Below are 19,942 nucleotides of genomic sequence, written 5' to 3' on the forward strand. Positions count from 1 at the left end.
AATATTTTTAACACTTAAATGATGAAAATTTTTAAGTATTAAAAATATTAAAAGTGTTTTATAGAATCATTATTAAACGGACTTTTAATGCGTTTTACAGTATTTGTATTCTAAGTGTTTTTAATAAAAATATTTTATTTGAATATATTTTTTAAAAAATCACTTGCCAAATGTTTTTTTAAAAAATAATATAAATAATTTTTAAAAACATTTCTTAAAATTATAAAATATTTAATTTAAAAAATATATATTTTAAATTAAAATTACTTTTTAAAATTACTATCAAAAGAGTTTAAATAAACTTTTACTTTTCAGGTCGAAGAAAAGGGTATGTGTATTTTTAAAATATAAATAAATTAAATTATATATATATATAAAAAAAGAATCTTTAAAATTGTATTGAATATTACTTAAAAAAACATTTTTCACAAAAAGCACGTTCAAATACGATGTTAGTCTATTCGAAGAACTTTTCAAACGTCTGTAGAAGTGTTTGAATGGAAATTCGTGTTTCGAAGAAGTAGAATGATACATTGTTTTCCTCAAATAAAATAATACATGTTCTTCCTTAAATAATTAAAATAACAAAATTTTAATTAATTGTTTTAATATTATTATTGAGTTGTCAGCCCAATGAACGTAGACGGAACTCTCAAAAAACAATAAAGAACTTTATCAAAAAAATTAAAAAATAAATGGAAAAATGACCTTTTTTTTTAATTTTTTTTAAAATTTTAATCCAGATCAAAAGTGGGGAAAATAATTTAGTGGGTCCCAAGGCCTAATGAAATAAACCATTGATGAGAGTAAATGGGAAAGTAGTGGAAAGATTTATTGATAAAGCAGCGACCCATTTATTATTTCCACCTGGTGCTATCAAAGGGAGGATATCATTTCCGAAAGGAGATTGAAAGGGCTGACCAAAACGACATCTGCGTGGGACAAACTCTGCCGGTTCATGGTGGCGCCCGCCCTCTCCCCACTCGTTCTCTATCGTATTCCTCCACTCAATCTAAAGCCCCCCCAATCTCATTCCTTCTCGACTCTTCTCCACGTTCTGCTTCTTTTCGTTACAGGTAAATCATTCTCTAAATTCTTAGTTCATCTCAATTGTGCTTTTTGAGGATTATTTTTGTGTTATTTTTGGTGGATCATGGCTGAATTTTGGTGGGTTTTGGGTAAAAATTTGCGATTTCGTTACATAATCAGCTGAATTTGAGTTTAGATGAGATTGGATAAAAGGAAAAAAAGGGTTGAATTTTGGGTTTGTTTTGATTTGTTAATTATATCGATTGGGTGTCTGTGTGATGAAATCCATCTGAGGTTTCGAGGATTGTGATCATGAAGGGGGTATACAGAGTTGTCGTTGTCGGGCTTCCATCATTTGGTTTTGGTAATTATGTGATTGTATGATAACTACTAATAAAAATGTAAAGGGGAGTAATTCTTTTTTCCTTTCCTCTTTTTGCATTATGGTTAGACAATGAAATCAATTCGCACATGAGATTACATACAAAAAGGCAGAGAAGTTGGATTATGGGGTTTGTTTGACTTTCTGTCTATGCAGATTGTGTTTGTCTAATGAAATCCATTTGGGTGCGCGAGGATTGTGATTGTTGGCTTTTGATCATTTTCGTTATATTTACGATTGCATGATGACTGATGATACAATAACGAGGGAGTAATGGTTTTTGCCTTTTTTTTTTTTTTCTTTTATCTTTTTTTGGCAATATTGTCAGCTTGTTCGAGTTTGATGCTATACAGTGAAAGAAAGAGAGATCGAGGGTCTGTTTGGAAACTGTTCTTGCTATTTGAAAACAGTTTTCTAATTTAGAAAACAAATTTTTGACATATTTTTTATTGAAAATAGTTTTTGAATTTTTTCTCTCTCTAAAAGTTAGTTGTTTTTGAAAACAAATTTCAGATATTTTTAGTTGTTTTTTGTAATGTATTTTGAGCAAGGAAAATATTGAGAGTACTTTGGGAACATTTGCATTGCATGAAAGTATACAGTATTTTCGTTGAGAATCAGTCAAGAAAACTGTTTTTCATATTTGAGTTCTCAAGCAAAATTTTATTCCTAAAAATAATTGTTTAGGTTTAGTGTTTTCGAAAGAGATACTGTTTTTTAGGATGGTTACTGTTTTCGAAAAGGTTGTAGAACAGACCCTGAATGTTGAGGTTTAGTTTTGATATTTATGTAGAATATACACAATTATGCTATAAAATCCACCTGGTTTTTATTGGGTTCAATCATTTTTCATGATTTGTATGATTGTGTGACTACTGGTAAAACACCAAAAGGGAATGATGATTGGTTCTTTCTTTCTTTTTTCATTAGGCTAGGTTAATGGGGTTGATAGGGTTCGGGTAAATGCTGGAGTTGTTAACTGTGGAGGAGAGCATAACTGAATATCTGATGTTTTTATTCTTGGAAAACAAATGCCTGTTGTGATAGGTAATTGTAAAGGAATGATTGATTGTTTTTGAGTTGGAGTTGATTGATATCTGATGATATTTACTCAATGAAAACAAGTGCTAGTTCCAGTAGATTATCGACTAGGAATGAGAGTTTATTTTTTAGTTGAAGGTGAGATCAGCAATGGGAGAAGACTGAGTGATTAGGGATGATTTGGAATGATTGGCTTGGGTATGGACGGTTTTTCATGTACGATCTTGTTACTGAGGGTTTTCTGTTTAGCGGCTTTTTAAGGATGGTTTTTCATTTACTAGTTTGTTATGGATAGGTATTCATTCATTGACTATATAAACCATGGTAGAAGGGATGGTAGGCTATGTTTCTGTAAAAGGTAGAATAGCCAAATGAGATTGGTAGCATCGGCATGTAACTTGATAGATAGTATGCCATCAACTTCCAATTGGATAAGCCATGTGATATTCTGTTTTGCATCTTTCAGACCAATGGCTTCTTCAGACTCGTGGATGAAAGAATATAATGATGCAGTTAAACTTGCTGATGATATCAATGGAATGATTTCTGAAAGGATTTCATTTTCTGCACCGGGAGTTGATGCCCAACGTCATGCATCTGCGATCCGAAGAAAGATAACAATATTAGGGACTAGACTTGACAGCTTACAGTCCCTTTTGTCAAAGCTTCCTGGAAAGCAGCCCTTGTAAGTCTTTTAATTGTATTGCACCTGTGTATTGATAAGGGACTTAGTATTTCAGTGACTTAGATTAAAGATGTATTAAATTTAATGTACTCAAATTTCCAACTTATTCTACCTGACATGAAAATAATATTTGAATGATTTCCCCAACTTTTCAATATGATTGCACTGCTGTTTTGTCTATATTGTTATGTGAAAGTTATTTTGCCTCTATTGTGAGTCATGATGTATTGGAATTTGTATTCCTTTATGCTGTGATGTAGGTTGAATGTTAACTTCTTCTTGCTGATGTTAATTTAGGTGTACTTTCAGTGGTAATTAAGATGCCGAGGTTCCTAAAATGAAACTGATGTTTTTTTACGAGATTTTTTCAATTCTTGTTGTTTTAAATTTGATGAGTAGACTGGGCTTGGCTTGGCAAAATAAGTATTTTGCCTCACGTGGATATCTTGCTATTAGTTTAGTATTTTCTTGTTGAAAAATGTGTAATAAAAAAGGCTTTATCCTGTGCAAGAAAGGGCTGATATCATGGTGGATGGGAGGAATGTGAGGCAAGGTGATCAAAAGGCTTCCATAGGGACTAAAAGTGGTGTAAAAGCTTGTTTTAGACAAATTGTTTCTGGTGTCATGTTGTACTTTCACATACTGCTGATATGGTTGCTTTAAGGTTTGCCTGATAAATACTCAATACTTGATGTGGCATATCAATACTCAGCAACACCCTAAATCATTTGAGTAAAGCAATGATAAAATTCTTAACTCAAAAAATGGAAGAAAGAAAGAAATATATACATATAAAATAAGATTATGAGAACCTATGGTTATTACAGCTAGTACCATTTGTTGCAGCCATGTTTGAGGAAAATAACTGAAGGAGTGGTAGGTGGAAGTGATGCATTTAAATCCAGTGTTTGAAATAGTAAAGAATGTATTGATACAAGATCTAGATGGGAAAAAGGATGAGATGAGGAATTGTTTGTTTGTTGAAATGACTGTCTTGAAAGTATGGCATGCTGTTCTATGGGAGCATTAGATACTAATTTTTGGGTGGTGTGATTCTTATAATTACCTGAAGTTTGTTGGTTCTGCCTTCTGTACTTCACAGAACTGAGAAAGAGATGAATCGACGCAAAGACATGGTTGCAAATTTGAAATCAAAAGCAAACCAGATGGCATCAACATTGAACATGTCAAACTTTGCAAACAGAGACAGCTTGCTTGGGCCAGAGATAAAGCCTGCTGATGCCATGAACAGAACAACAGGTTTGGACAACTATGGCCTTGTGGGCCTTCAGCGGCAAATTATGAAAGGCAAGTCACTATACCTTGTTCAGAATAACACTCTTACTTTGTTCACTTTATTATTTACTGTTTGTTCCCAATATGGATATTTACGTGCTCATATGTCTGTGAAGCAGAACAAGATGAGGGCCTTGAGAAATTGGAAGAGACGGTATATAGTACAAAACATATTGCATTGGCAGTCAACGAAGAGCTTGACCTACATACTAGACTTATTGTATGTTTTGATTTGATTCAGTATTACTTGCCTCTTTTCGTATTTAAGCATCCTCATCTGGAAAAATATTAACAAAATGAAATGCACTGCAATCTTAAACTTTGCTCTTCTTGGCTCTCCCATTTTGCAGGATAACTTGGACCAACGTGTGGATATTACAGACTCTCGTCTAAAGGTTAAACTCTTAATGAGCTGTTAGTTGACTTGTTTGCATAGTATATCATCAATACCATAAACCCTCAGCTTTAGGGGAAGCATTTACTGTAGTCTATTTTCACAGGACTTGTTTCATAGAACATCATCAATGAGATGGACCTTCCACTTTAGGCAATGCATCTCATGAGCATCAGCTTTGATCTTTTTACCTGAAAGTGAATCTTCTATTACTATGGAACTTAACAAAGCTTCTATCCCAGCCAGATTAATTTTGATCTTGGTTTTTCTTTTATTGTGAAACAGCGAGTGCAGAAGAATCTGGCAATTTTGAACAAGCGCACCAAGGGTGGCTGCTCCTGCCTGTGCCTGCTCTTATCAGTTGTTGGCATCGTGATTCTGATCGTCGCGATATGGTTGCTGGTTAAATACTTGTGATACAAACATTCTGGAGAAAACCCGTCTTTCCCCTGCGTGTGTTGGATCAAAATTGGGTTTTGTTAGTCTCATTGTTTGGCTTTCCTGATTTTCTTGTGCTTTGATCATGCCATGGTATGGCTTGGTGTTTACTGATCAACTTTGTAATCCTCGAATTATGTAGCATCATGGATGCCTCCTTTTCTAAGCAGTGATCAATTCGCATCTCTGTCCCTATACAATGACAAGTTTACAACCATGGAAGCTTTTAACCTATTGAAAGTGATTGACTTCATGTTTGGAATGAAAACGGTTTTCTTTAGAACAAAAAATAGTTTTCTAAACTCAAAAAACACATTGGATAAACTTATGACAGAAAACAGTTCTTAAAGAGCTTTTCTCCAAAAAAAAAAGGTAATAAATATGTAGTATAAGCAAGAAAACTAACTTTCATATTTGATTTTTTAAATAGAATTTTATTCCGGAAATGAGAACATCTTTAAAACGCACCATATGGGGGAGTTTTGACCCAAAATAGGACATTTGAAAAAAAAAAAATCATAAAGTAAACTTGTTTTCAAAATAATGGTTATAGTCACTGATCATGATTTAAACTTTAATTTTAAGTTTAAAATCGTAATTATTGTTTTAACTTTAAGTTTAAAACCGTAGTTGGTGATTACGACTTTGAATTATTTTAAAAATTGTCAAAGCCATAGTCACCAACTTTAATTTTTTTAAATAAAAATATTATATTATTTTGATTTTATATTTATTAAAATATGAATGGTTGATAAATATAAAATCAAAATAATATAATATTTTTATTTAAAAGAATTAAAGTTGGTGATTACTGCTTTGTTCATTTTTAGAATAATTCAAAGTCGGTTTTAAACTTAAAAAGTTAAAGTCGTGGTTGGTAACTATAGTTTTGATCATTTTAGAAAAACAAAACTGTTGTCACCAACTAAGATTTTATGACATGGAGGTCTATATGGTACAGACACACCAGATTGAACATTATTTTTGAAACAAGTTTACTTTATTTTTTATTTTTTTTTTTCAAATATCATATTTTGAGCCAAAACTCTTGTATTGGGAGCAAAGATGAAAATATTGGTAATTAAGGATATATCGATTTTACAAATATATCGAAAATATTGGTGGAGTGAAAATTATTTAAAATTCACAAGAATGCTTGGAAAAACTTCAAAAAATTATAAAATAAGCAATAATACACATTTTAAAATTATTTTGTAAGTGTAATTGACATAGATATGATCAAGAAGAAAAACATCGGCAGACAAATATCTATATACTTGAATTTTAAGAATAATAAATATGAATTTTGAAAGTGTATAAAGTTATAATTGAATTAAAAAATATTTGATTTTATTGAATAAAACCAATTTATACTTAAATATAATACATATGACATTTAGCCCATCTTGTTGAAGACAATATTTATTAAAATTTTTTTAAAATACTTTTATTAAAACATGTTTTATTACATTTTAAATAAAAAATTAAATTAATTTATATAAAATATTTTATTTGAGATTTAATTTCTAAAATTTTATTAAAAATATGTGCTAATTTTTTTCTATTAACATTAATTTATTTAAATAATTAAAATTATTAATAATTTATCTTATCAAATTAATTTTAATTATAAAATATTAGAACTTTCTTAAAATTTTATATTATTTGGGTAAAATTATATTTTTAATATTTTAAAATAAAAGCATTTGAAATTAAATAAAATTGAAAGGATAAATATAAAAAAAAAATTAAAGAGTGAAGTGATAATAATTTTTTAAAAATAGGATTAATGAGATAAATATGCAAAATGTTAAAAATAAAAGGATAATATAAAATAAAATGACAATATAAAAACACAGATGAAATTTGGGTCATTGGATCATCAAAATTTTAAATATGGGAATTTTTAAAATTAAAAAAAAAGTGGCAGAAAAAATCGTTGATTTATCATGATTTATCGGCTGATTTTTTAAAAATGGGCAATTTTTAGACGATTTTTTGACGCTCTCCTTAGGTTGCTCTGTGCATCAACTTACGATTTTATCGTTGATTTATCGGTTCCAAATCAATATATCATCAATATTTCGGTGATTTTTTCGATATTCCTCCCGTTCGATAATTGGTACTCAAAATCGTTTCGAGCTGTTCAATATCCGATATATAGGCGATAAAAATTGAAAAATTTCAATCCATGCTTGGGAGTATATCATGAAAAAACACCATTTGTACCGTACGTCAAAACGCGTCGTTGCAGTCTCACCGTTTCGGTAGGAAGTAGGATCACGTCAAAACGCATCGTTTTGTCCCGCACTCCTAAAAACGTTGCGTTTCATCTCTCCATTAGTCATTACCATCTTCCTCTCCTCCGCGGGCGCGAACATCTCTGAATTCACCTTCTGCGAGGTAGTAGCATTCCTTGAAATTATTTATTGATCGTTTAATCTCACATTAGACCTGTAGTTCTTGATAATTTCAAATTGACCCATAAATTTCCTTTTATTTGATATATATATATATATATATATATATATTTTTTTTTTTTTATTTGTTGAAATGCTAATTTGCAGTAGGGTTTCAGAGATTACTGCAAATTACTCAGAAGTATATTTTGAAGCTTGAACTGCAAGATATTGATGAAATATAGTTGAAAATTGAAAGATGAACATAGTGCCCAAAGAGACAATTGAGGTCATTGCACAAAGTATAGGAATTTCAAATTTCTCGCCCGATGTTGCTCCGGCCCTTGCAACCGATGTTGAGTACCGGGTGCGCGAAATCATGCAGGTAGCCACACAATTTGTGCGCTTACTCTCAAATTTTTACTCAATTTGCAGTTGTTTGTGTCACCCAATTTGCATAAATGCAGGAATTAGCCCTAGCTTGGTTCAAATTTGGTTTGGTATCGTGGAGTAAGTGCATCAGCTGATGAATGTGAATAATTTTATCATGATGCAGGATTCTCTTTATTCAAACAGTCCCTTACCGCCTAATTTAGTATTCGTTTTAGGTGCAAGATGTTTGGAGTAATGTATTAAGACGAGGGGCATTTTGGTTTGTTCTTTTTGTTTTCCTTTTCCTTTTTTTTCCTCTGGTTTGGATGTTCATTATGAGGGAAAAGTTTGTTAGCAAACCGGTGGACGGCTAATTAGGTTCTCACAACCCCAAAAATCTATCCAACTTGCTAATCAAGAGTTAAGGAACAAATCTTTTGGCTCTAACTCGTATAGCTCCAACCCTTCCAAAGATTTCAGTTACTTCCTTTCATAAACACTGAAATAAGCATAAAGGGACCGTTTTTTATACTTTCTTATCCCTATGTGCAAATATTCTTTGTCAAATGGTTGAAGTGTTCTTTTAAAGGAAACAATAAGTTTTTGCATACCACAATTACAGGAGGCAATCAAATGCATGCGCCACTCAAAGAGAACTATCTTGACAGTAGACGATGTGGATAGTGCACTCAAGCTAAGAAATGTGGAGGTAAATCAACTATAAATTAGTTCTTTTTATGGATAAATTCTGATGTACGATTATTATGACAAGAGTGTCTTTCAGGCTTTAGTTTCGCTCTCTCCTTGTGTTCTTTCTTTGGAATCAAGTTAGTTATTTTGAGGAAGATTATAGATGTGTTTTTTTTGTACAAATGTAATTTTTTTCTACTACTAATGCTGAATGAATACAATTAGTTTCCTTGAAAAGATTCTCTTGGCAGGTTTTATATGCACACACTTGTGCTTCTTATCTAATGTTGTTGTTCACTTGTTTGTGCATATGCATCTGCAAGTGTCATGGAATTGTTTTATTAAGTGTATGTTTGAGTGCATTTCTTTTTTTATTTTTTATTTTTTAAAATAGGAAGTCTTATACAAAAAGTAGATACATGTCTTATGTATTTTGAAAGCACTTTTTAAATTTTTTAAATTTAAGGAAGTGGAAAATTTTTGCTTTTAATTGTTAAAATTTTGAAAAGAGTGTTTAAGAGCATAAGGTAAATTTCTGCTTTTTGTATAACAGTTTTTATATTTTTTTATGGGAATTTCTACTTTTAAAAATAAAAAACAGGAAGTATATCCAAACACCACATAAGTTTTATGTAGTTCATTTTTAATTTACCTTCAGAATTTCTGCCTACTTATGTATGTGTGCTCTTAATGTTTCAGCCGCTTTATGGCTTCACCTCTGGAGGTCCTAGGCAGTTTAAAAAAGCTGCTGGACATAAAGATTTGTTCTATGTTGATGACAAGGATGTGGAATTTAAAGACGTAAGAAACTACTGATGATGTAAAATTGCCTTTAACTGTATTTGCTGAGTTACTTCCTGATGTTCCCATATATTGGCTGGTGCATGCAGTTGATTGAAGCACCCTTACCAAAAACACCTCTAGATACTGGAGTTATCACTCACTGGCTAGCTATTGAAGGAGTGCAACCTGCAATTCCTGAAAATGCTCCAATTGAAGGTCTTTCTCTAAACTTAGATGCAGTATGATGATTGGAAAGAGGGCCTTACTGTTTTAATTTTGGTTTTGATTGTAGAACTCCTTGTTCCTATCATATTGGTGCCTGCATATGCTGAACTTAGATAATTCAGATGCTCTATTAAAACCTTTCTAAATCCTCCACAATCTGCTCTGCTTGTTTATTTTGTTAATCCTAATTGGGAAGTGTTCTAGTCAACCGTGTCTCTTTCTGATTGCCACATGGATTGGCACTTTAATCTAATTTCCATATCAAAATTATCATGACTTGGTTTTAATTAATCTAGGCTAATCACCTTTGATTTGAAGATTCATTTTCCTATTACCGATCTATTAAATCGTTTTTATATTTTTATTGTAGCACTTGCTGTGCCTTCTGACAACAAAAAATCTGAATACAAAGAGGATGGGCTTCCTGTGGACACCAAATTACCTGTTAAGCATGTACTTTCAAGGGAGCTTCAGGTATAGTTTACATGATGATATGTAAATGATTTTAGTTTTCATGGAACATTTCATGCCAAATACATTACGTTGTTGCCTTTGCAGCTTTACTTTGACAAAATCAAAGAGCTTACCCTGAGTAGATCTGATTCTATCCTATTTAAAGAAGCATTAGTGAGCTTGGCAACAGACTCAGGAATTCATCCTTTAGTTCCTTATTTTACATATTTCATTGCTGATGAGGTAAGTCTTGAGGGCATATCTTGGATTTTGAGAACTGCTGAAATATTTTGGGGTTAAATAACTTTTTATTGCTCATACTGACCTTAATTTTTTTTTTTCCCCATAATTTCAGGTCACACGGAATTTGAATGATTTCTCTATCCTGTTTGCTTTGATGCGTGTTGCCCGTAGCCTTCTCCAAAACCAGCAAATACACATAGAACCTTATGTAAGTTCAGTTTATTTGATTGGGTATAAATGTGTACATTAATTGTCGGGCCACTGTTTATTTGCCTGTACCATACTACTGTCTCCTTGTGCAAACAAAAGCATGTACAAAAAAAATCAAAAGGGATCTATTTGGATATGTGAAAGCTCAATGTTATAATGCTGCATTGTTGGAACCTCTTGGGCTCTAATGCCTCCGAGTTTCTTGGTGCTGGCAGTGTAACTTAATGCTACTGGCTTTTGAGAAGGCCTACATTGATTTACTTTTATGTCATGATACTTTTTTCTATCTAATGGGGTGTTTATTTCTTCAGCTACACCAATTGATGCCATCTATTATTACTTGCCTTGTTGCAAAAAGGTTGGGGAGTAGATTCTCTGACAACCACTGGGAGCTTAGAAGCTTCACAGCTAACCTGGTTGCTTCAATATGCAAGAGGTGGGGATCTCCTTTCTGTTTTATTTAATGCACAGATGATATCGTAATCATCCCAACTGAATGAAATCTTTCCTGTTGAAGTAAGTGGAAAATCAAATTGACTAGAATTCTCAATCAAGTCAAATCATTGTTTTGTCTAGACAATGTTTTGCTCTTTGGTATTTATGATATCCATCTTGAGAGTTTAGATTTTGCTTATGGAATACCTAGAGGGAGGGTGAACAGATAGTTCTTACTTTTTAGCCCAAATTTTTATTTTTAAAATTTCTCTTTTTAAAATTTCCCTTAAAAAAAATTAGAGTTGAAGTAGAGAAATTTAATGGCATAAGGAGATAAAAGTTTACATGGAAAATTACCCACAAAGCCTCCCAGAGACTTTGTAGATGTAAAAACCACGGGGTTAAAAACCGTAGAACACAAATCCACTATCAAAAGAAAAGTACATAGATTTACCTGGCAGATGTTATCCATAAGATTTACTCCCCAGTACCTACACTTGTCTTCACGTCCATGACACAGCACCACACATGGTCCTAGTGGACTACCTCAACACTTGAGAGGGCGCAAATCCTCTCATGAACCTAAGAATGAAAATCACACAAATTTGAGAGTATTGGGATGTTGGAAAGGCTAATAATATTCTTTTGAATTTTGCATCAACATTCAAAAAGAATTTTAGGCATAGTATTGATAGAGATGAAGCCCTAGTGGACAAGATCCTAAAGTTTTCAAAGACCAATTTTTAGAAGACGAAAAGAATTAAAACATATCACAATTCTGAATTAGGAAAAATTTACTTTGAATGCTTAAGCGCTAGGTTTGAGTGCTTGAGAACTTGACTGGTTTTTTAATTAATTAATTAAAAAACCATTTTAGCTCAATTAAAATCTAAAGTCCACTTTATGCCTATTTTAATCAAATTGGCCTTTCGCGAATATTTCTATACTTGTGGCATTGGGGTTGATCATGCAGCAACCTTGAGTCTTCAATGGAGAGTAAGAAATAGTATCCTAGAAAAGTCTTAAGGCTTAAGGTAGGGTAAATAGAACAAAATTGTCAACTTAAACTAAGCAACCTGATGCACTAACACATTTGACAACTAAAAGGCTATCTAGACGGCCTATTAAGAAAAAGTAAAGCATCTAGATGGATACTAGCATTTTAATGTTGCGTTGCCTCCAAATTAATGGCAGATAATGACCTTAGAAAAAAATTGTTTACATCTCGTGAAATTTTATTAAAAAAAAAATCTTTGCAAGCAATAATATGTGGAAAATTAGATAAATATGTTGTTAAACTAGTATTAAAAATTTTCAGTATGGTGTGCTTTAAAGCTTCTGATTAAAAAGCTTTACTTTCTGAGTTATTTGCCTTTTTTTTTTTACTTACATAATCCCCTTTCTCATTTGATTTTTTTTTTTTTTTTCCCTATGAACATGGGCTGCATGTGTACACCCACATCCACTTGCTATACACTAAATGGACGCTTTGATGGGCATAAAGAATAGCATGGATTATGTGCTAAATTTATTTGTCCTTATGTTATGCATGCACATAATTGGATCATAAGGGTTGCCTGTTTTGCCCTTGACTAAATTCAGATGCCCTGCACAAGCAGGTCACATGTACAGATTAAAAAGATACTGAATCTCCATTTTTTTCTTCTCATCTTACGGACACTACACAAATATCTTATCAACTAAACTTTTGCAGATACGGGCATGCTTATCATAACCTCCAGCCACGTGTGACAAGGACTCTGCTCCATGCTTTCTTGGACCCAACAAAAGCATTGCCTCAACATTATGGGGCAATTCAGGGGTTGGCAGCATTTGGACCCAGTGTGGTATCATCTGTTCTCTTGCTTATAGCATCAAAGGAGGAATGTTACAGCTGGATAAAGTGGCTGTTTTTTATTTTTAAAAAACTTCAGTTTTTGTATTAAAGATATTAAGGATAACTTCTAAAAGCCCATTTACTCACAAGAAGGATATTTCTAGCACTAAATTTCTGCTAGATCCAAGGAGAAATTAAAAAAAAAATGGAAATTGAAGTCCTTATGTCCCAAGAACTTTTATTTTCACTGCAGATGCTCTAGTTTTGAGCTTTCACGACAACCCCTACATTTTCCTCAAATTTAACCTCTTTGACATTTTTCCACAGCCACACTATAACTCTTATCACCCAAGTACCATTTAGCTTCCATTCACTGAGTTTGTATGCGACTTTTTTGTCATTCTTTTTTTTTTTTTTTAATTCATTCTTAGAATCTCTCTTTGTTAGTTTTTCCCAATTTATGATGATTTTTTTTTGGGTAGGTTCGCTTGCTTATACTGCCTAATCTTGAGCCATACTTGCGACTTCTTGAGCCAGAAATGCAGCTTGAGAAGCAAAAGAATGGGATGAAGAGACATGAAGCCTGGCGTGTATATGGAGCCTTACTGGTGAGTTTGTTTCTAAATCTCTAGTTGGTTTAATTTGAAAGGAAGCCACTGAGATGGTGCCCATCAGTGGAGCTAACATGTCCACATACCTCCCAGTGTGCTGCAGGTATATGCATGTATGATCAGCTGAAGACATTCCCCAATTTGCTGTCTCCACCAACACGGGTCATCTTGAAGAGCAATAAAAAAATCTTGCCTACAAAACCAAGTATGACTTTTTGTTACTTGCTTAATTGGGATCTGCATCCATAACTACATGCATGGCACTTAGTTTATAAGTGAATGAACTGTATTTAGAAGAAGCTTTGAGGAATGACTTCTAGCTGCCAGCATAACAGTTTCTAGTGTCAGGTTCAAATACTGTATAAAAGGCTTAAAAAAATGCATAAAAAAGAGGGAAAAAAGAAGCGTGTGCCTAGATGGGGGGAAATGTTTTTTTTTGTCTGGTGGTTGTGGTGTGTGGTTTGATGATGTTAGGCCAACTCTTAGGGTGTCATTGGAGGCAACTTCAATGGAGAATAATTTATGATAACAGTTGTTTGTAGTAGTTTCACATGTTTTAATAGGCCAACATTTCACCCAAGAACCCAATGGTGATACATGCCCAATAAGCAATTGTTTCACTAGATACTGTTATTTAAATCTAATTTCTTTCTTCTCATGGGTTGCTCCAATTCTTTAGAAATCAATCCAGGCAAACGCAAAGCAAGCACAGATAACTTAATGCAACAGCCACCGCTCAAGAAATTAGCAACAGATGGCTCAATGGGCGTTATGCCAATTAACTCCCTGTCAGTTGACAAGCAAGGGTTAACAGGAGGATTTTCTAATTCAACTGCTGTAGGAAGTTCTGATGTTGGTCTGTCATCAATGTCCCAGCAGTTAGCTAGTGAGAACATATCAGGAGGCAGAAGAGAGGTCGGTACTCGAGCTCTAAAAGCATCAGCTGTTCTTGCTCAGGCTTGGAAGGATGTCAATGCTGGGCAATTGTCGGCGTCATTGTTTGAATATTTTGGTGAAAGCATGTTTTGCTTCACTCCCTCACCTGAGTCGTCCTTGTTCTTGTAATTAATTGAGAATCAATATCAATAGAGTTGTTTTGACAGGTCTTTAGTTTAAAATGGGAAGTTGTGCACTAGCATATCATCTTTACTAGAATATATTTACATTTGTCTCAAAAAATCAATCTTTGCTTTATGAATTTTATAAAGATTGGTACTAGATAATCTATTGTTAATATTTGAGGTTCCACTATGTGCAGCAAGTCCATCGATTTTCTTCTGTTTGGGAATAATAGATAAGCAACCAGTCATGAATACTACAAAAGACAAATAAGAGAAGCAAATGCTACAAACCACAAAGGAAATGGCATCTAATGCAGATGAGCATCAAGATCATTACACGATCACATGGTACTTGAGAAAAAGGGGGAAAAGGTTAAAAGAAGAGCTTTCTAGAAGGCAACCGAGATGGAACAGGGGGAGGTGAGTTAGAGGATTTGAGGGGGATGGGTAGTCCTTTGTTTTCTTGACCCTCTGCTACTCTGTCCACTAGCTTTGCTGCCTTGGGGTCTGTCAGAAGTATCTTCTGGAAAGACTGGGAGAACCCTGTTGCAATTATAGTCACATGAATCTCCCCATTGTAGCGGTCGTCCACAACAGCTCCAAATATTATGTTAGCTGAAGGATCGGCCAGACTTGTAACAACCTGAATCATGGATAAGCAAATATTAGCATAAGAAAATGCAAGAAAACACAACCCCACAAAAGGACAATTTCAAATGATAGGTGCCAAAAAAAGCCACTATCAAATGGATGTTAAATAATGCAACAAAAACTTTTAGTGTCATGCCTCGAAGAAGGAAATAGTTTGTGCAGGAAAAAATGAAACAAAGAGGGCAAGTCTTTGAAAACAAAGTCAAACAGTCCCTCTCAGCTCCTAAAAGGTGAAACCCTGATTTTGCATTGCCTTGTATGAATACTCTGTTTATGGGCTAGGTTAAATGTCTGATTTTATGCAAAATGTACTTGTTCCATAACTTGTTCTACCAGCAAATTTAAGAGGGAAGGGAACTGAAACAAAAATTCCATGATATTCAAACTACCTGAGACACTCTATTAACTTCTTGCAAGGTTATGTCCTTTCCCCCAGTAATATTGTAGACAACACCTGTAGCAGATTGGATAGAGGATCCAATTAGAGGAGCCAAAGTTGCCTGTTCGGCTGCTTCTTCTGCACGGTTTTTGCTGGAAGAAACCCCCACTCCAAGCATTGCAGTTCCAGAGTCCTTCATGACTGCCTTTACATCTGCAAAATCAACATTTACCAGCCCGGGTATCTGCAAAACAAGGACACGCTATTTTAAATTATATAGGATCAACAGCAAAGATAAACTTCAGTATTGGAAATTAATCAGGAAAATATCATAATGAATCAGCCTACATAATGTCAACTGTGGATTAAATGTGAGTGGCTGCAGGATCCTGTGGGTACATCATGCTCATGACCTGCACCAGTCTTATGTTTTATTCATATCCAAACAAGAGCAAGGGCCTATATCCACTATGGCCCTTGTAAAATGGTTGGGAAGCTAATTAGCTTTCAGCAAAAAATTAAAGAGGTTGAAACAGATTATAAAGTTAGTGAAAAGCAAAGAATGTTAAAACTGAAGGAAATGAGATTTCCAAAAATATTGGAGTAATTTTGGATTTTTTTGTGCATAATTTTGGGAAGAATTTCACATGATACATATGGTAGTATGCCAAAATACTATTAGATAATTGGCTTGTTCAACATATGGTTGAAACTATCTAACAGGTGATATGTTAGGGTACGAGCTGATAATGCAAACCAAGTTCCCCAAGGACAAATGTAGCCCTATACAAATCACTCACTGTAATTATGTCTGAAATCCCTTGCACCCCTTGGCGCAAAACATCATCAGCAAGCAGGAAAGCATCCTGAAGAGGTGTCTGTTCATCGGCAATATCCAGCAGGCGATCATTGGGAATTACTATTAGTGTATCAACATTCTTTTGCAACTTTTCAATAGCCTCCAATGCCTAAAACAAAAGCAAATACAACACATGACTGTTTGGAACTCAATATAGTATGACATATTTGATACAGCTGCAAAATCATAAACTTGAAACTTGGAATTAGAGGACATAAAGCTGATAAACAGAGCATCATCATTTTAAAAAAGTGCATGGCAGATCTTCAGGCAGACTTGAGATAAAAGATCCAAATAGAGGGAAGAAATCATTGGCAAAGGGATAACTATGATTGAATAGTCTCTCATTGTACAACTAACTTGGGTTAAGTATTATTAATTTTTCACTCACTTCAGGTCTACCTATTGGTAATGGTTAGATAAAAAAATAGCAGTCATACAACTGAGACAGAGTTGCCTATATTTTGCATATGTTTCATCTCAGCCAATTGTATCTAACAGGGGAAAAAAACAGATGATTATGCAGAAATGAAAGAACATGAGTTCAAAAGAACAACCAAAAAAAAGGGGGAAAAGGCATAATAGGTTTCAGGGGCAAAGATCAAAGGTATGTTGAATTTCCCATTCTAACAATTTCAAGTTTCAAAATCTTGAAAATATCTGAAGGGGATGCGATGGTCACTTTTATTTCTAAACTAGGAAATCATACCACCACTACCTATGGTTAGATAAAAAATAGCAGTCACACAACTGAGACAGGGTTGTCTACATTTTGCAATTCTTTCATCTTGGCCAATTCTATCTAACAGGGGAAAAACAGATGATTATGCAGAAACGAAAGAACATGAATTCAAAAGAACAACAAGTTTCAAAATCTCGAAAATATCTGAAGGGGATGATGTGATGGTCACTTTTATTTCTAAGCTAGGAAATCATACCACCACTACCTATGTAAATAACCACCAAATTGAAAATGATATCACCACCTTGTGGGTTACTAGAAGCTATGCACAATGCCATCCCCACCACTCCACTGTTTTCACCCCCACCACCATGACACTGCCAGTGGAACTAGTTACTCCACCAGCTGCATCAATGCCACTTTCACTGTCAATTGCTCCACTATAAATGCTTCTACAATCACCATCTTTCCAATCCTACTGATAGTATACACCCTGATAAGTCTTTTGTTTTTTGGCTGGTATCAGGCACTTTCAGAAAGGTGCCTTAATTTTCCATAGATTTTGTTTCTTTCAGTAAAAACAGAAAAAGAATATCATAATCTACTTTTGAAACATATCATAAACCTGGCTAATAGGCATGGCCATGGAGTCCAATACTTGCATGGGACTGCCTAACCAAGACAAACAGAACATTTTGTTCTTGATTTTATCCCAATAAGTATTTGTTAGATATGCCTATCATTTGGAAGTTAATTGTTACATATAAAGTAAGACCAGACAAACAACAAAATCATTTTCCTTTGATTTCAAATAAAGACCAAAATGGCACCTGCCTGCAGTGATCTTTTACGTCCTTCAAAGCTGAAAGGGTAGGTGACCACCCCAACAGTCAAATAACCCGCTTCCTTAGATATTTGGGCAACAACTGGGGCAGCCCCAGAACCTGTGCCCCCACCCATACCTGCTGTTATAAACACAAGATCTGAACCCTTGAGAGAATTTGCAATGGCTTCCTTTGATTCCTCAGCAGCCTGTTCCCCCAAAAGTGGATTCCCACCCGTACCTGCATCTCTATTAAGTGGTTTGAGTCAAAGGATACAATACAACCACAAGGTCCTCAACACATAAGAAAACAAAAGCAGCTATACCACCCATATGAAAGTTTGGGAATTGTTATACTAGCTGACCCAGGTACAATAATCTAGTGCTATAAGAGTTGTGCTCCCTCAAATATACAAATCTATATTCTAATACTTTAAATGGATAACATCTAAGGTCATAGTGAGAGTGCCAGACCTAGTCCACGAGTCAAAAGTTCTCCAATTTGGAGAGGGTTCGAAGCCGCAGAGTGTAATAGAGCTTGAGAATCTGTATTTATTGCATAGAAATCAACACCCTGAATATCAAACGGCAAGCAACATTAACATTAGTAATCTGTAGAAGCTAAGAAGGGAATAATTTCACAAACAAGCATACAGAAAAAACACCAGAGCCTAACTCCAATCAAAGAACGAACAAAAAAACTTAAATCCTTCGTTGGCACCCTAAACACATTAGACATAATCTCCCAAAGAGTTGGAAATAACAAAGTGGCTTGCAGTAAAAACATCAATTTCTAGAAAGGGGGTTTCACTCACAATCTAACAAGAAAATGAAACGCAAACAATTGACAATTTTTTTTCATTATAACGGGCACGGAATAACAGACGCAATCACCAAATATGGACAGAATATGATTCAAAATTTCAGTTGAAACCATGAAAATGGAAGCAAATTTCACCTGTAATCCGCTTCCAATCATCCGATTAACGGCATTGTTGCCCCCACCACCGACACCCACAACCTTAATCTTAGCCGATTCCATGGGCGCAAACGAACAGCACACACCAAAACGGCGTCGTTTCCAAAGACTCCCCCGCGTATTTTTAGAGGAAAGGCACTTCCCAGGAGCAGCTGAAGAGAGTGCCTTGTGGGAGAACCCAGTAGAAATGGAGGAAGAGGAGGATGAGATGAACTCATTGGGGTTTGTGAGCTGGAGAGTGGCCATTGAAAAAACCGGGCTCCAAATATCCGATGCCCCCTCTTTTCTTAGAGCGAGAGCGAGAGGGGGAGAGAGAGGTTTTAGGGTTTAAGAAATAAAGGTGGTTGGGAGAAACGCAAAAGATTGGGTGGACCCTTGTGCACCTTCATTCCTTCAAAACGAACCTTAGATTCCAATCTTGAGCTACCTTTTGTTCTTATTTTACTTTTTATCTCCAAAATGAATGTATATATATTTGAAAACTCAAGATAGAATGAAGAGAGAAATTGGAAACTTTGCTAAAAGGAAATAATAAAATATTAATGAAAGGAAAAAAATCCAATATTCTTAACAGGATAAGATTATTATCTCGTTAAAATCTTATCGATTATAAAATTAAAAAAAAAAACAATTAACATATGTTAACTTTCTTATTTATATATTTATTTTACGATACTATAACACTATTTTTATGTAACATTCAATTGGAGGATGATCCTCATAATTCTCGAATATAATAGACATTATATCTCAATTTGATATATTTATGACTTGTTTGATGAATTACAAACATTTATTATCTACTTTAGTGATTGTTATGATACCGTAATATTGTCATATGCGGAAAAAAGTAGTATTTTATTTGAGATCGTGAGGATTTAAAAAATAACTAACTATTTTTTAATATAATAATCGTTATTTTCATACCCCCTCTTCCCCCGCTGCCAAAAAAAGAACAAAAAAAACTAGAAAAAGATAAGTATAG

The 19,942-nt window shown here is 34.1% G+C and overlaps 3 protein-coding genes across 5 annotated transcripts; 2 read left to right on the forward strand and 1 right to left on the reverse strand.

Moving 5' to 3' along the window:
- Positions 1 to 870: 870 nt before the first annotated feature.
- On the forward strand, positions 871 to 5,482 carry LOC117908417 (syntaxin-52-like). The gene is made up of 6 exons (XM_034821997.1): positions 871 to 1,076; positions 2,919 to 3,137; positions 4,240 to 4,445; positions 4,553 to 4,653; positions 4,784 to 4,828; positions 5,113 to 5,482. The coding sequence occupies exons 2-6, from the start codon at positions 2,923 to 2,925 to the stop codon at positions 5,242 to 5,244; spliced, it is 699 nt and encodes a 232-aa protein (XP_034677888.1). The 5' UTR covers positions 871 to 1,076; positions 2,919 to 2,922; the 3' UTR covers positions 5,245 to 5,482.
- A 2,109-nt stretch (positions 5,483 to 7,591) lies between these two features.
- On the forward strand, positions 7,592 to 14,684 carry LOC117908903 (transcription initiation factor TFIID subunit 6-like). 3 transcript variants are annotated; one of them, XM_034822732.1, is made up of 13 exons: positions 7,592 to 7,668; positions 7,836 to 8,049; positions 8,659 to 8,745; positions 9,426 to 9,527; positions 9,617 to 9,725; positions 10,105 to 10,208; positions 10,293 to 10,430; positions 10,543 to 10,638; positions 10,952 to 11,076; positions 12,790 to 12,922; positions 13,395 to 13,520; positions 13,617 to 13,728; positions 14,203 to 14,684. In XM_034822732.1, exons 2-13 carry the CDS (start codon positions 7,924 to 7,926, stop codon positions 14,586 to 14,588), a joined length of 1,644 nt encoding a protein of 547 aa, XP_034678623.1. In that variant the 5' UTR covers positions 7,592 to 7,668; positions 7,836 to 7,923; the 3' UTR covers positions 14,589 to 14,684. The 3 variants fall into 3 exon arrangements, with proteins under 3 accessions (XP_034678623.1, XP_034678625.1, XP_034678622.1); XM_034822734.1 differs by having other exon boundaries at positions 7,593 to 7,668; positions 7,844 to 8,049; XM_034822731.1 differs by having other exon boundaries at positions 7,597 to 7,668; positions 7,833 to 8,049.
- A 134-nt stretch (positions 14,685 to 14,818) lies between these two features.
- On the reverse strand, positions 14,819 to 19,322 carry LOC117908904 (cell division protein FtsZ homolog 1, chloroplastic). Its single transcript, XM_034822735.1, has 6 exons — positions 18,937 to 19,322; positions 18,453 to 18,552; positions 17,990 to 18,219; positions 16,415 to 16,582; positions 15,625 to 15,858; positions 14,819 to 15,227 (listed from the first exon to the last, which is right to left on the reverse strand). The coding sequence occupies exons 1-6, from the start codon at positions 19,201 to 19,203 to the stop codon at positions 14,958 to 14,960; spliced, it is 1,269 nt and encodes a 422-aa protein (XP_034678626.1). The 5' UTR covers positions 19,204 to 19,322; the 3' UTR covers positions 14,819 to 14,957.
- Positions 19,323 to 19,942: the final 620 nt, after the last annotated feature.

The sequence above is a fragment of the Vitis riparia genome, chromosome 19, assembly GCF_004353265.1.
Source record: "Vitis riparia cultivar Riparia Gloire de Montpellier isolate 1030 chromosome 19, EGFV_Vit.rip_1.0, whole genome shotgun sequence".
In the NCBI taxonomy this organism is placed as follows: domain Eukaryota; kingdom Viridiplantae; phylum Streptophyta; class Magnoliopsida; order Vitales; family Vitaceae; genus Vitis; species Vitis riparia.

Coding starts and splice junctions, on each gene's coding strand:
- LOC117908417 (XM_034821997.1), top strand. CDS start 2,923: ATGGCTTCTTCAGACTCGTGGATGAAAGAATATAATGATGCAGTTAAA. Junction 4,446..4,552: donor TCAGCGGCAAATTATGAAAG/GCAAGTCACTAT, acceptor TCTGTGAAGCAG/AACAAGATGAGGGCCTTGAG. Junction 4,654..4,783: donor ACCTACATACTAGACTTATT/GTATGTTTTGAT, acceptor CCCATTTTGCAG/GATAACTTGGACCAACGTGT.
- LOC117908903 (XM_034822732.1), top strand. CDS start 7,924: ATGAACATAGTGCCCAAAGAGACAATTGAGGTCATTGCACAAAGTATA. Junction 12,923..13,394: donor CAGCATTTGGACCCAGTGTG/GTATCATCTGTT, acceptor TTTTTTGGGTAG/GTTCGCTTGCTTATACTGCC. Junction 13,729..14,202: donor AATCTTGCCTACAAAACCAA/GTATGACTTTTT, acceptor CCAATTCTTTAG/AAATCAATCCAGGCAAACGC.
- LOC117908904 (XM_034822735.1), bottom strand. CDS start 19,203: ATGGCCACTCTCCAGCTCACAAACCCCAATGAGTTCATCTCATCCTCC. Junction 16,583..17,989: donor GACGTAAAAGATCACTGCAG/GCAGGTGCCATT, acceptor CTTTTGTTTTAG/GCATTGGAGGCTATTGAAAA. Junction 15,859..16,414: donor GGATTTCAGACATAATTACA/GTGAGTGATTTG, acceptor CTTGTTTTGCAG/ATACCCGGGCTGGTAAATGT.